The sequence below is a fragment of the Sinocyclocheilus grahami genome, unplaced genomic scaffold, assembly GCF_001515645.1.
Source record: "Sinocyclocheilus grahami isolate Dianchi unplaced genomic scaffold, SAMN03320097.WGS_v1.1 scaffold549.1, whole genome shotgun sequence".
In the NCBI taxonomy this organism is placed as follows: domain Eukaryota; kingdom Metazoa; phylum Chordata; class Actinopteri; order Cypriniformes; family Cyprinidae; genus Sinocyclocheilus; species Sinocyclocheilus grahami.
In genome coordinates this window covers 1,099,225-1,115,612 of record NW_015505728.1, presented here as the reverse complement: position 1 = coordinate 1,115,612, position 16,388 = coordinate 1,099,225, and the positions used below count along the sequence as shown (strand labels likewise).

Genomic DNA, 16,388 nt, shown 5'->3' with positions numbered 1-16,388 from the left:
TCAATGACTGATGGTTAACAGCAAACAGGACACTTTTCAAAATGTGACACATAATGAAGAAAGTCATATAGGGTGATGAAAAAACTTTGATTTGTGGGTCAATTATTCCTTTAAAATGAAAGCTTGCAGATGTGGCCTAGAAAAAAGTAGATTTATTCTACATAAAGCAGGGCTCCCCCTCATCCTGTGAGAGTGTGTTAATGAGCACATGATGAATAAGGTCTCTGTTGCTGCATGATAAGAAACTAGCATAACATACATTATTCAAACAGCTGTAGATGTGTATCAAGTATAATAGAAAGATGCATAGCTGCATTGTCAGTTAGTCTCATCATATGGTGTTATAATGCATATGCTGACTCTCCTTTCGCTCTCGGTCTGTCTTTCTGGCGGCCACAGAGCGGGTGGCATGGGATAGGCATGGATGTGCTCGTGGATGTTGTGACAGTGGTTCAGTGAGGCGTGAGAGGGAGGGTTACAGTATTGGCTCAAAGGCAATGCCAGCTGATGCAACAGATGGCAAATGTCTTTGATTGGTGCAAGGTGTTTGATGAGCAGAAATGGCTCTGTTTAATTACTTGTCAAGTTGTCCGTCTGGGGCTGGAGGCTCCTTGTCTGTCTTAGAGGCTTCTGGGACTTCAGGCCTGATTGAATTGCATTGCTGGATGGACTGAAGCGCCAAGCAGTTCCTGCATCTGTTGTTTGCACCATCAGAATGTAATTTCTCTCTTTTTTTTCTTTCTGCAGTATGCCCTGGCACAGAGAATAAACTGAGTACTCTGTCAGACCTGGACCAGCAGTATCGAACCCTTCGTAAATACTATGAGAACTGCGAGGTGGTGATGGGTAACCTGGAGATCACCAGCATCGATCGCAGTCGTGACCTGTCCTTTCTTAGGGTAAGTAGTCTGTGCGAGTTATTACAGGTCTTGGATTTAGTTTATTGTTTGTTTTCCATAGTTTTTGTTGTTGTTGTTCTGTATCATATCAGAGTCAAAGTTTCAAGGTAACAATTACACCTAGTATATTAGTTACCATAAGTTATTTGCCTGAGTCAGTTTGAAATGGTGTAAAACGAACTTAGGTGTGCGTCGTAAATTAAACCTGCTAGTTTTTATTCCCTTACTGTCAACCAGTAGATCCTTGTTCACAAATGAGATTGTTTATTCATTTCCTTCGCAAATGACCTGTCCCAGTTCGTTTAGTTCCTTTTCCAAACAAGATGTCTCATTTACTCTGCTAAAAGCCTTGATATACTTGCAGCAAAGTTATTTTCATTCTTCACTTAAGATCACAAAAAGTGGTCCTTTTAAGATCACAAAGTGGTCCACTTAAGATCACAAAAAGTGGCACAAAATTCCCAATCACACGGATTCCTATTGAAATGAATGGAATTCAACTGCAAAATGTCACAGAGCAACAGTAAATGTGACTGCACCTTTGCACAAGTTTTGCTATTTGGCACTCTGGTCAAAACGTTTATGTATGCAGCACTTTATACAATAGATTGGTTTAAAACAAGCAGCGTCTCCGTGTTAATTTTTGGCAAGCTGTTTCGAACTCCTGAAACAACCCAGTCACTTTATTTTGGCCTGATTTTGCTCTAAATGATGCCAGACCAGTTTGTTTTTTTTACATTTTGCTTGAAGTATATTGAGGCCTTTAGGCTGAATTCAGAAAATCATATGGCAGAAATGGTAAAAGTAGTATGCTAGTGTTGTGTGATATACTAGTACACCTCTGTCCTTTCTTATTCAAAACACTTAAGTTCAGTAGGTCCACAGTCTGCACTTCTATGCTATTTGTGTACGCCATGCTGTAGTCAGTATTTGAAGTCAGATAAAAGCAACCAAAGCAATCCTGTAAATCAGACGAGAGAGATCTCTGTGAGTTGTAAGTGCATGGAATGAGAATAATTTGTTCACTTAAAAGATTAGAAAGGGGTTTGTTTGTGACTGAAACGCCACTAGTGATGAAAACAAACGATAGACCTCACTGCCGACCTCCCCCTGTCACAATAGCCCCATCTCCCACATTTCGGCTCGTGCCATGATGAGAATAATGGGTAGTCGGAGAAAGGTCAGGGATCTTTTCTTCAGGAACAACATAGTAATAAATATTGTGTGTTGAGACATGACTAGTGAACGTTCCTGTACTTCCGCCACAGCCATATCACCCTGCAGCCCAATACTGGTTGCCCACTGAAGCTAAGCAGGGTTGAGCCTGTACAGTACCTAGATGGGAGACCTCCTGGGAAAACTAGGTTGCTGTTGGAAGAAGTGTTAGTGAGGCCAGTAGGGGGTGCTCAACCTGTGGTATGTGTGGGTCCTAACGCCCCAGTATAGTGATGGGGACACTATACTGTTAAAAAGCACTGTCTTTCGGATGAGACATTAAACCGAGGTCCTGACTCTCTGTGGTCATTAAAAATCCCATGGCACTTCTCGTAAAGAGTAGGGGTGTAAATGAGGGGGTACATTTCAATTTATTTAATTGTATCTAATGGAAATGAAGGAGACCCTCATTAGGTGTGTTGTAGCTGAGATGTGTAGCTTAAAATAGGTTGGTTTTGGCAGGTTAGAATAAAAATAAATGAATATGTTCAAGTTATGCTAATTGAACTACTTATATTTATTGAATTTGAGGCATAAGATATTGTTCGGTTATTAAAGGAAAAGTTTACCTATTGAGTTGAACTCAAGATCTGGTTCAAACCAATTTCACTAAAGTATTGATGTCAGATTCATGAACGTATAGTTGTTTTTAAATTAATCTTTTTGGTTGATTCAGTTCATAAAACCAGTCCAAATGATTTGAAGTAAAATTGTCTGTATAATAAGTGAATCTTTCTTTTGAGTCAAAACTTTTCAATGAATCGGGTAACCCGGTTCACATCACTACTTCAGTGTGCAAAGAATTCATATTCGTTTCGTGAACTGGATCAACCGATTAAAAAAAAATTACTCAAAAGAGCAATTCACTCATTAATCAGTAAAGCTCATTAATTCAGTAAACAAGATGAGATTCAAAAGAATGAGCTGAACAATCTTTTTAATAACTTTTTTTACTCACAAAAAAAATAAAAAAAATAAAATAAAGGTATTAATACATTATGAATTATTCTCATTCACTCAAATAGCCATTCATGAGTGAATTGCTCATTTGTGTCAAATCTTTTTACCAAATTGGTGTATATGGTCCACAAAAACTAATTGGACTGATTGGCTTTTCCAAACTTTCACTGATTCATTGATTCAGGCTTAAATGCCTTCACAAATAAATTTTTTGTCAGCTTTGCAGTTTACGAAATGTGGTCACAATGGACTTTATATTTAGATTGAAAAAAAAGCAGCATGATATGAGGGTGAGTAGTAAATATTGTCTAAATTATAATTTTGAGGTGAATTATTGCTTATAAGACTCAAATAGAGTTGAATAGACTATACAAAAGAGGTTCTTATTTTTCCAAATATATTTAAAACATTTGGATGGAAATCCAGCTACTGACACCCTCTTGCAATGATCCACCATCTTTAATTAGGCCGTCTTTCGGCCCTCCATCGCATATAATGTATTAAATGCTTAGTTCAGGATTTAATGAGCCGATATAGAGTTAATAACCGGTTATCATTTCCAAGAGGAAAGCATAAATATTTCCACAAGGCAGCATGTCATTAGGCTGAAGATTAGATACTGAAGAGTGCTTAGAGTGCGAGGTCTTATTGGAAATATTACTAGATACGGTGTTGCTATGGAGCCCTGACCAGAACCGTTCTTCTTTTTAATTTCATGTCTCTTTTTCTCATCGAGTGTCTCTTTTTTCATTCTATGCATTTTTCCCCTTTTCTCATGTTGTCAGTTCTAGTCAGTACAAGTGGCTTCCCAAAAACAACGATGCTCCTAGAATAGCTTTCGGATCCTGAACTGAACTGAAGACTTTGCTAAAGGGTAACCGGCCTTCAACTGTTAGTGACATTTTGCAGATTTAGAGTAGGAGCATATAAAAACGTTGCTAGCAGGATGTCGTTGCTACGTTGCTCGCAAGGCCATGTCATTCTTAACAGATGAGTAGTTCTTTCAAATACATACATATACTTAGCTAATATAATTAATTCCTGCAATGGCAAAACTGAATTTTCAGCAGCCATTACTCCAGTCTTCAGTGTCACATGATCCTTCTGAAATCATTCTAATATACGCTGATTTGCTGATCAAGAAACATTTCTTATTATTATCAATGCAGAATTACCGTAAAATACCATACAATTCTGGGTAATTTGCGATTGTTTTAAATCTTATATAAGTAAATTCTAAATAAAACAATCGCAGAGGGAAAGAAACTCCGTGTTCTCCATTGTTTTTCACAGCCCGGGGCATCTGTGAGCTCGGATGGGCCAAAGGTTGCTTCTCTCAGAAACATTCACCTCCACTTCCTATAAACTTATTTGCTTGCTGACTCTAAATATTGATTCAAATAAAACTTACGTTAGAATAGAAAACATTTAAGATGACTTTCCTGGCAAATACTGTCTAAGCAGACATTGTTGTGTGGGTTGTGAATACTCGGTTCTCTATTTAACCCTGAGAATATGCAACTCATTCTTATGAAGATGAGCTACAATTTATTTCCATAAACTTCAAGAGAATACAAAGTATTTGAAAATAAATAAGTTGTTTGGTAATAGATGATTCATTGGTGGCTTTTTTCAATAACCTAGTAAACTACAGTCTACTGCCTACATAGTAATAGAGCCTCATAAGAAAGTAGATGATTATTGTTGTTTATAGGCTCATCATTGACGTTTGTCCTTCTTCAGCAGTGGTTATATATTGCTTTAAATAAAAGACTGTGGTGTGATTGATGAAACGTCTTTACACAACCATGGCTTATAATTTATGACGAAATGGATTTCCTATTTTAGTAAAAGTAAAGTCAAAATTAGGAGCGAATTTTATTGGTTGGTTAGCTCAGTAAAATGGACAAGGAGTAATGTAAATACTGATTGTACATTGAAGGTCTAAATTAAATTTTATATAGGAAAAAGTGTCATTTTTCCATTAGAAACGTAACGGAGTAAAAGTCAGTTCCAATAGTGTTTTTTAAATTCCTAAAATTGCATAATAAAGTACACTAATGAAGTAATGGTAATGTCTGTAGTTTTTGTCAGGGCCAAGAGCTTCACACGTGCTGCGTTAGATCAGCTGTGATTGGGGAGACGTTTTCAAAGCGCCCTTCAATATTAATGAAGACTGATGAAGTGTTTGGGAGCCCATGTCTTTCAGCTCTGCCTAGATGGGATTGACAATCGCAATTAGCAAACTCTCAAGTTCATTTCCATCCCTTTAATATGACACGAAGACAGGCTTAAAAGGGGAGGAAAAAGAAGGAGCATGGGAGAGGAGGAGAATTTCATATGCTTTGGTAATAATGTGTAAAATATTAGTGCAATTAGAGCATGCAAAAAAAAAATCAATTTCACAGAAAATCATATCTTGACTGACAGGTACAATGAATCAGTGAATGAATTGAATAAAAAATATTAATTATAAATTAAATAATAATATAATATAATATAATGTAATATAATAATGTTAAAAAGCAATACAGCAATAATTAAACAGTATAACTGAAAATACAAACTACAGTATATATATTACCATGAACATATTTAATATTATTATTATTATTGTTGTTATTGTTATTATATATTTAATTTTATTCCATGGTCTGTCTGAATACTGGATACCTGATTGGCTGGCATATGAATAAAATAGCCTAGATACTAGATTGCTCAGGGCCGTCCTTAGGGGGGTGCAACTGGTGCGGTCGCACCGGGCCCTGTGGCGAACGGACCGAAGGGGAACACCCCACCCCCGCTCCTTACCTCGCACCGGGCCCCGCATCAGCTAAGGACGGCCCTGAGATTGCTACATTATATTCCTCAACAACGATATGTTAAAATCGCTGTTTTTGAAGTAATTAATTGTTTGTAGAGAGACACGCAGACACAGGTAACACACACACAACTGTCATCTCTCTCTCTCAATCGATAATTAATTGAAATAAATGCTATAATTAATTCAACTAAATGCGATCTTACTGCACTATTTCATCTCTGTGTCTGTTTTGAGGCGGGCAGAATGCTAGAGCTAACAAACCGTAACTGACGAAAATAACGGTCATTTTTACCCTTCCGGTCAAATATTGTGCTACAAAGAGCAATTCTAGTTTTAACTTGTCTATAACTTGGCAAATGACCATGGAATAAGCGGGATAATCAACGGCTTGCCGTGCATTAAAGGATTTTGGAGGCCAAGAAATCCTTTAAAATCTTTTGATGCATGGCAAGCCGCTGTTTATCCCTTACATATATAACATAAGTATATCTAAAATCTTTATTTTATTATTTTTATTTTTTTTCTATTATTATTATGGGCACCAAACATCTGTTTATTATACCTATTTATTTGTTTAGTAAACAAAAATATACAGAACAGTGGAATGATGGAGATTTATTATTAATATAATATTTCATATTAATCTAATAACAAATAATATTAACATTTAATATAATATGTATTATTATTATTATTATTATTATTATTATTATTATCATCATAAAATATTAACGTTATATTTATTATTGAAATGTCAGTATAAAATATAAATGGTAAAATAATAATAATAATAATAATAATAATAATAGTGTTATTGTTGTTTTTAAAATGTCAATGTTAAAAATAATAAAATTTATATAATAGCAAATTTGGAACCATGTGGGGTTGCCACTTGAAGTCTGTTATAAAATCTGTGTCCTTCAGTGAATTGAGAATCACTGAAACTTTTTACCTCATATTTATGCAGGCACAGTTTAATGGAGTTTTGGAAGAAATATAAACACTCCCACACATGCATGTAAAAACAGAGAAAGAGAGAGACCGCTTTCTCAGCTCATGGACTGCTCGAGCATCTCCTCACTTCTCCTGCCTACGGCGAATGTCAGCACAGGTTCGCATTCACAAAAGCCCGGCACACGTGGCAGTGCTGTCTCACTTCCCATAAGGATGAGTGTCGTCCAACTCTGGCAGAGCGACAACACCTCAGGAGACAGTGAGGAAGAAAGAGCAGGTGTTTGAGCTGAAAGAAGAGACAGTGAGACAAGGGGAAAGCATTGTAGCATTTGGTTTACTATAGTGTTGGTTTGTATATGTTTGGGACCAGTCAGTGTTTGTCAGCAAAAGGTTTAACTCTGTTTTGTGGATAGCTAGCAGATATATTCTTCATCCCTTCATGCATATTTCCTAAACATATATGTGAATGAGCATTTCCCAACCATTTTACATTATGTCTAGAGTTTTGATGGAAATTGCAATAGAGAATATATACTTTGTAGGCAAATATTTCTACTCTAGCTAATAACTTCTTTTTGTAATTGTGAAATATTACTACAATTTAAAAGAACTGTTTCTAGTTTAATGCATTAAGTATAATTTATTCCTGTGATGTAAAGCTGAATTTTCAGCATTCATTACTCCAGTCTTCAGTGTCGCAAGATCCTTCAGAAATCATTCTAATGTGCTGAGTTGGTGCTCAAGAAGCATTTCTTCTTATTAGCAATTTTGAAAACAGTTTTGCTGCTTACTATTTTTGTGGAAGCCATGATGCATTTTTTTAGGATTATTTGATGAAAATAAAGTTGAGAAGAACAACATTTATTTGAAATAGAAATATTTAGTAAAAATATAAATGTCTTCAGTGTCACTTTGATCAACTTATCATGCATCCTCGCCGAACTATTTATTAATTTCAATATTAATTTGTTTAAAGATGTGAAATGTGAATTAAAAATACTGACCCCCAAACTTTTGAATTGTAGAGTGTGCCACTGTGACAGTAACTTTATTTATTATCTTTATTTCTTATCTGTTGTTTTATTATTCTTGCAATATCTTAAAAAAACTTTATCCTAGCCATCACAGCTGGAAGACTTATTGAAACGTGTTGGAGTCCTAATTATTGAGTTCTACACTCTAAAAAATGCTGGGTTAAATACAACCCAGTTCTGGGTAAAATAGGGACAAACCCAGCAATTGGGTTGTTTTGACCCAGCGTTTGGGTTACTACCCAGAAGGTTAGCTGGGCCAAAACAGCCCAATTGCTGGGTTTGTCCCTATTTTACCCAGCACTGGGTTGTATTTAACCCAGCATTTTTTAGAGTGTATAGTTATTGAATTATTAGGCTATGGTTACATTAAGTAATTCGAAATAAATGCAGTTTATAAGTTTAAAGATTCTACATTTATTGTCAAAATAAACATGGCTAGAAAGCCCAGGTTGTGGTAGTTGACTCATCTGTGCAGTAGGAGGTGATGTGCTTGACCCTCGTCCCCTCACAAGCAGGAAAGTACTGCTGAGGTTGTGCTGGTCATGTGTTTAATAATGGCTGGGTCAGGGTTTAGTGGGGAGGCTGAAGTTCACAGGGTCTGTCCTGACTGTCCTGAGTGTCAGGAAGATGTATGAGCTGTAGTCAGGGCACATCCTCCCCGCACAGTGCAAACTAATGATGCTACAAGCCCTGATGGACACCTTTATTACAGTCAGATCCATCATTCCACTGTTGAGGAAGCTACTTTCAAACTCTGTCTTGACAAACTGTAAGCTACACATAAAGTAGTTCAATTACAATCATGCTTGTCTTTTCGAGTAGTTATCCACAATAGACGTTACACAAAGTCATGATTCATTTATTGATGTGCAGTCCAGGTGGAAATATTCTTCAGGCTTGTTCTGGATTGTGAATTTGTGTCCTCTGTTGTACATGGAAATATTTGCTATTTTTATTGTATTTTTATTTTGCTCAAATTCTTCCAGGATTTTTCTTTTCTTTTTTTTACCTTTTTGTCTGCATTTCACCATAGCATGAGCATTCAGTGTGTTTTGTGTATTAGGCTAAATATCACAAGTAGTTCAAAATTGTCTTAAATTTGAATATTTTTGATTCTTGAGTTTAAATTATTTTAATTAAACATCACAATTTTTTGTCATGTTGAGGGAATTACCCATATATGTTTATATGTAATTTTATAATTTTATACTTTTTATTGGCTTTATATTTTGTTACTTTTTTTATTTTTTTGCTGTTTTATGAATTGTTTTGTGTTTCACAATTGAAAATGTATAATTCCATTCCAGGCAGTTCCATTTTGACAACTTACCCTATATAGTGTGCTGAAATTATTGCAACAATTTTCTTTTTCTTGGGAAATAATGGTGAAAATGTTCTGTAGCTTTATTTATTTGTTTATTTATTTATTTAAGAAATTAATACTCTTATTCAGGAAGGATGCATTAATTCAGTTAAAAATCCTGAAAATGTATCATGGTTTCCACAAAATATTAAACAGTACATCAGTTTTCAGCTTTGATAATAATAAGAAATGTTTCTTACACTTTCTTACACACCAAATCAGCGTATTAAAATGATTTCTGAAAGATCATGTGACACTGAAGACTGGAGTAATGGCTGCTGAAAATTATACATTACATGATAAAATATATTTAAAATATAACTCTCGTGTATGTGTCTATACTGAGAAATATTCACTGGAGTAAAAAGTGTGACAACTAGCCCCAGTCTCTCCTCGTGTGCAGACAGGAAGTTAACTTTCAACAGAGTGGAGGCATGTCGTGAAGGTGACAAGCTCCTCTGTGTGCCAGGAACTCCCTCCGTGTTAACGGAGATGTCTTCCACCCACCACAGCAGCGCGCACAACCTGACAAGCACTCTGCATCTCTCATATACACTTTCCAATCCAAGAGAAAGAAGAAGCAGACAGATAAAGAGAGTCAAAGAGAAAGAGAGAGAAATGAGATAAAGACGAGGAGAAGCGTAGGTTTCTTATCTCAACAGAACACCGGTCATTGAATAAAGAGCATGAGAGGAAAAGCAGCAAGGGAGTCACAATAATCTGTCCGGGCCGCACTTACACTAGCCGTCTCGTTGTCCTATCTCCCTCCATTCTCCATGGCGGGAAGGTGAATCTGGGACTAGGCCATGCTCGCACGCTAAATGAAATCAATTTACACAAAAGCAGCACTCACTCTGGGTTCTCAGTATGGGTCGTGTCAGGCTCACCGTGCCTACAATGGCTGAACATACTTTATTAACCGCTGCTTCCTGATAACAAAGCCATCTGGAATTAAGTGGAGATTTCCCACCATCCACACACTCCTCACTCAAAGGAGCTAATTTGCAATATGAGATGCCTTTTAGTGGCTTCTCTGGAGCGCTGTTGGGGAAGCAACTCATAATCATGTCCAGACTGAATCTACAGTCTATTTTAACATTGCTTTCGTCATTAGTCCAAATCGAAGTCAGTTCTCTTTTTGGTTTTCTTTTCTTTGGTTGTCAAGAAAGGGATGTTCACATAAAAATAAACCCACTGAGCAATTTATTGGCAACAACTTTTTTTAATTAATATTTTATTTTTATTTTATTTTAGTACATTTGCAGGTTGCTGTGGTTGATTTGTATATATCATATCATATATTATATAATATTATTTTATATAATATTATATTATATTATATTATATTATATTATATTATATTATTCAAAAGTTTGGGTTAAGGTTTTTAAATATATAAAAAAAAAAATTGTATCTTTTGCTCACCAGGTCTGCATTTATTTGATCAAAAATACAGGGAAAACTGTAATATTGGAAAATATTATTACAATTTAAAATTACTGTTTTCTATTTTAAGATATATTAAAAAAAAGTTCTTTATCTAAACCAAATCCTTGGTATCTGAGAAGTTGCCAGTGGTCTGTAACCTAAAATCGTTTCATTTTTGTAGAATACATTGTGGCAATATGAAATAGCAATTTGTAGAGGACAATTGCTTTTCTGATTATTACCGTAATAACTTTAAACTACAGGACATGAAACCAAATGTGTTTAACCCCTTCTCTATCACCCCCATTTTCGGCATGGAGACACAAATGACATACCCAAAATAAGAAGGTTGCTGCTCATGAGTCTTTCTGACTAGATACATAATCAACATATGTTCTCAAAGCTGGCACTTCAAAGTTTAATGTTCAAGAATCAGAATTACTCAGACTGTTATGATAATAAAATATATAAGCTCAAACATAAAAAAATAAATAAATAAATATATACATATATATATATTTAAATGTATAAAAAATTATGTTGTTGTGGTAAATGTTTTTAAAAACAAAATGAAGCTAAAGCCATCAGTCTACTCATGCTTCATTTAAAATCTGAGGACATTATCTCTAAAACTTTGCATTTTATGAAACATTTTGTAAGACCATGTCATGTGTGTTTTTAGAGAAGACCAATAAAAGGCTAATAAAAAAAAGTGTATGGCCCTCTGTAAGCTCTCCTGCGTGCTGTTGCCTCATGTCTGGCCTGGCAAACTGCCCCATTCATGATTCTATTGTTCTCATGCAACAAACCTTTCACACCTATGTCTTTTCTGAGACATACTCCTCATTATTCCTTTATCATTATTCTTTTGTTTTATTCAGCCATTATTAGCCTTTATTCTGGCATTACAAGGTTTACCAAGCCACATCGCCTCAATCCCAGTATACGTTTACCAGCCTATTATCAAAAGTCTTTCTAAAAAAATACAACAAAACATTTTCTTGCGACCTTACGTCAATTATTATAACAAAATACATCATGAAGCATAATTGCACCTGTTCTGCAGCTGCATTAGAGCTAACATTAGCATCAATAAGACAATTTATGACATTAATAGTACACTTTTACTCAAAGCATACTTTAAACCAGCATCGAGTGTTTGTAATAACTTCCTTTTGCGATCTCATGTGGAATTTGATCGTTTCATGTTGTTGAAATATGCTATTTATAGCCTTTTGTATCTCTGCACAAATTAGCATTTCAGATGTACACATTCTTTATTGTTATAAAAAATATCCCAAATCTCAAGAAAATCACATACAAACCATATACTATTGTAATCGTGTGTTTATTATTTGGATATTTCGTGGGTACAGATGTTTCTCTGTGTTTGCTGTGGATAGAACTGAATGCGGAAGAGCAGGGAAGCGCGTGACAGGATGAGACGGGGCGGGATATGATGCGCATTTATGATTGACAGGCGACGGGCGAATGAGGTTCCTCTGAGTCAGAGCGCGAGCATGGAAGAGTAAACATACCGAGACATCCCACGGGGCGGCTAATTTTCATAAGATCACGTAAATCAGTGGAAAATGAATAGAAATTATGATTCTGTCTAAAGAAATATTAGTAAATATATCTATATATCTCCATAAATATGCATATTTGGACTATAAGCCCTTATTGATGCTATTCAGTGAAGCTATGTGAACACAAATAAACCGCTGCAGACATGACTGAATATGTCATAATGTGTGGTGAATTTCTATTCCAAATATGATATAAACGGATTTATTATTTTGCACTCCTGACAAATTAATAAATTGCTATCACTGCAACAATGTTTTATCAAAACAGTGGTCAAATATCGAAGCTAGAGTCTTTAATCTTTCTAATGATGCACAGTTTGTCCAGATCAAGTAAGAGTGTGTTTTAACGTGATGTGTAAGTGAAACAACAATAATCTGAGGCCGTCGCCGATCTTTAAGGGGTTTTAAGCATCACGTACTGTATGGCTGCATAATAATGCAAGAGATGAGTAACAATGAATGCACAGAAGACTCATCTAAACTGTGTGACAAAAATGAGAACAAATACCAGTCTCAGACTTCAGTGTTTGTATCTCTGCTGTGTACTGCAGATTCAGACTGAACATAAACATACTTTTTTTTTTCTGAGTATGAAAGTGTGCTGCTCTGTGTTTAGTCAGGTAAGTGTTATCCATCGATCATGTTTGTAATGGAGGCAAGTAAGTGGGTCAGAACCTGGTGCAGCGGCATTACCTCTGTCAGTGCTCGTTCTCTCTCACCTGCTCTCTTCCACAGCTGATATTTCTAATTTCTTTCTCCTTTTTCTTGGTGGATATGTTCAATTGTGGTCTATAATTTTAAGATGGAACAGCATTTCCAACCAATTTTGCCTCCATAATGTGGCATATTTCAAGACTCAGTTCCCCTGCAAAATCTGATTTCTTTGGATTCCAAAGTTATTCCATTGACTGAAGAAAAAATATGTATTTTTTTTAGTTTAATAGTCCTGATCTGAAATCCTACAATACCCCTTGATGATTAATCATGAACATATTTTATGTCATCAATGTCTCTTGACAAGAGGAAAAGAGAACATGTAACATTTGTCTCTCTTTGTGTTTTCAGTTAGTGTCCTTACAACCTTCTAAACATAGTAAACAATTTGTTACATCACATAGAAAAATATCAGGAACACTAAATTGTTTGCTATATGGTAAAACAGATACAATAAGGCTATTTTATTGTTGCTATTACTTTATTATTATTATTTTATTATAATAATATTTTATATATACTTATGTATTATATAAAAATAACAATAACAACAACACTACTAATATTAAAGATGTGCATGCTAATGTAATATATTATCTATATATATGAGTATATATTTTTTAATCATACTGTATAATTATTACTGTTTTGCTTGATCAATTTAATTTAATTTAATTTTATTCTTATATGCACTGATAGTGTGAAACACCTCTAATTGGGCATTACAAACTGTGATTTTGTGAGGAGGTTGAATCTTACTTGAGACTGGAACCTACTTTTGAGGAAGCTTGGAGGCGAACCATGGAGAGTGAGGGTCAGGTTCACTCTTAAGATGCTAATGCTTCAATTGAAAAGGAAGGTCATTTCAGAGGTAGACAAATTGTACATTTTGATGAACGACTTCCAACATGCACAGATGAATCATGCACAGCAAGACCATAAACGTGTTTTAAAAATCTCAATAAGATTAATCCGGTTTAATGTTGACTTGTACTTATTTTTAAATCAGTATTAAAACTAATAATCTCTCAGAACAAATTGTTTTTTAATTGCTAAAGAGAACAGAAGGGAGAAAAAAAAATCTGTGTTTGAGCTTGTGAAACAAGAAGAATGTCCTCTGCTGGGAGTTTTTCTGGTTTTATAGCAGTCAAGACAAAGGAGCTGGCTGTGGAAAGGAGGCCCTGAGGACGGAATTTCAGAGGAAGGACAGAATGGGTAAACAATGGAAATGAAGACTAATACCTGCAGAAAGAGGGCTGAACAGATGCGACACACTCTGACGCATGATAGGACTGCCTGAGCGGCGTGTCCACACCAGACCGGCTCTGCAGAGAGGGTGACAGTCAGACAGGTGCGTGCGAGCCGGCAGACGCTGGGACGGCTGGGAATCCATCTTGTTTTATGCCAGTCTAGCTAGGCCACAGCCACGGCACTCCTCTGTTTCTATTAGAGCGGGGGTCCTTGAGCACCATGGGCTGGTTTTTGTGCCGCTTGACTTTAATTATGATTGGTCGGCGCTTGTCCCTCTGACCTTGTTTTGAGGCAGAGGAAACAAATCACAGCGAGGGATTGTGAGCAAAAGGGTCTGTTTTTTAACCAAGGACTAACCTGCCTTTAAGAGATGTTCATTAGAGAGATTAAAATGTCATTTATTCTGCTTAAACTACTGTGCGACGTAACCTCTGCGTAATCAGTTTAGTAAACGAATGGCTGTGCGCATCGTCCGGTCTGTTTACCGGCCCCCTCCTTGTCTTACACTTTCACACAATAACTAGTGGCTGTTTAAATAAGAACTCATTAGAATTACATAGCCATTTAGCTAAGTGACATTGGGTGTAATTGTACCATCCATCAATTGCTGTGTGTAATAACACACTTGGAAGAGCTGAATGTTGATTAGCCAGTGGCCAATTTCTGGTGTAGCTGAAAATAATGACTGAGAAAAGGGCCATGGGACAAGGTGAAATTTCCCTCTGAGGAGCCGGTCACACTCGCTGACCTGTGCGGGCCAAATTAACTTCTTTTAAAACCAATGAAGACGTCGTCATTACTCCCGCGTGGGACCCAAGCCACTCGTAACTTGTCTTCTGTTGAGCATTTTGCTCTTAAATAAAGCAGTGGATTTAGTTGTCACACAGGGTTGTATTATATACCCAAGTATTATCTCAGAAACAGGTTTGAATCATATACAGTAACATGCACTTTAAATTATATAAAATCATAATTTTTTTAATAACAATATTCATTGGCCAAAACAGTGGCCAACAATTTTTTTAATAATTGTATTATTGTTTTGTAATTTTATAGCTAATAGTATTTTAATATTTTTCAGTATAATTTTTGATAATCTTTTTTTATTATTTAATTTTTTACTAATAGGTATAAATGTATAGATATATAGCTACTCATATATTTATTATAGGCTTAAATGGTGAAATAATAAATCAAACCGTAAAAATGTAATACAATATATACATGTAATATATAATTTTTAGTGTTTTATTGATTTGAATGTTGTGTTAAATGGTAAATCATATACAATAAAACTATTAAAACAGTGATGCTCAGTTGTCAGAGTATATTTTATAATGATAATAATAATAATAATAATAATAATAATAATAATACTTTTGGTTAATTGTTATTTAATAATTAAACCATACATTTGAAGCAGATAATATAATAACATAACATAACATAACATGTCTTAAGTAGCACGGGTATTTTCTCAGTATTTTGATTTTTTTGCACCCTCAGATTCCAGATTTTCAAATAATTGAATCTCGGCCAAATATTGTCCTATCCTAACAAACCATGCATCAATGGAAAGCTTATTTATTCAGCTTTCAGATGATGTATAAATCTCAATTTTAAAAAAATGACCCTTATTACTGGTTTTGTGGTCCAGGGTCACATATAATATTGTATATTATCTGCATAGATCATATGGTTTAATTATTATGCTCAATCAGTTTTAACATTTAACAATTATTATATTATATTGTATTATATTATGTTATATTATAGATTAGATCAGATCAGATTAGATTGATAATGTCAAACACTCCTAATCAGGCCTCACAAACTGGTTCTGTGAGGCGATTTAATCTTACTAGACACTGAAACCTACATTTGAGGAAGCTTGAAGGGTGAATGTTAGGTTCACTCTTAAGATGCAAATGTTTCAATTAAAAATGAAGGTAATTTCAGAGGTTTTACATTTTCATGAATGACTTCCAACAGGCACAGATGAATCATGTACAGCAAGACCATAAACATGTTTTAAAAATCTAAATAAGACCAAAGTTTAAAGTGGTCCTATTATGCTTTGTCACTTTTTCAACTTTAGTTAGTCTCTAATGTTGCTGTTTGAGCATAAAAAAGATCTGCAAAGTTACAAAGCTCAAA

General features: G+C 35.1%; 1 protein-coding gene across 1 annotated transcript in view; it reads left to right on the top strand.

Annotated features, from left to right (window-relative positions):
• Nucleotides 1-560: 560 nt before the first annotated feature.
• The window catches only part of LOC107555909 (receptor tyrosine-protein kinase erbB-4-like), a 236,491-nt gene continuing 220,663 nt past the window's right edge, over nt 561-16,388 (top strand). Inside the window, exons 1-2 of the mRNA XM_016238851.1 lie at nt 561-642; nt 748-899. Of these exons, the coding sequence (XP_016094337.1) occupies nt 561-642; nt 748-899 (234 nt within the window). The remainder of the gene's footprint in view (nt 643-747; nt 900-16,388) is intronic.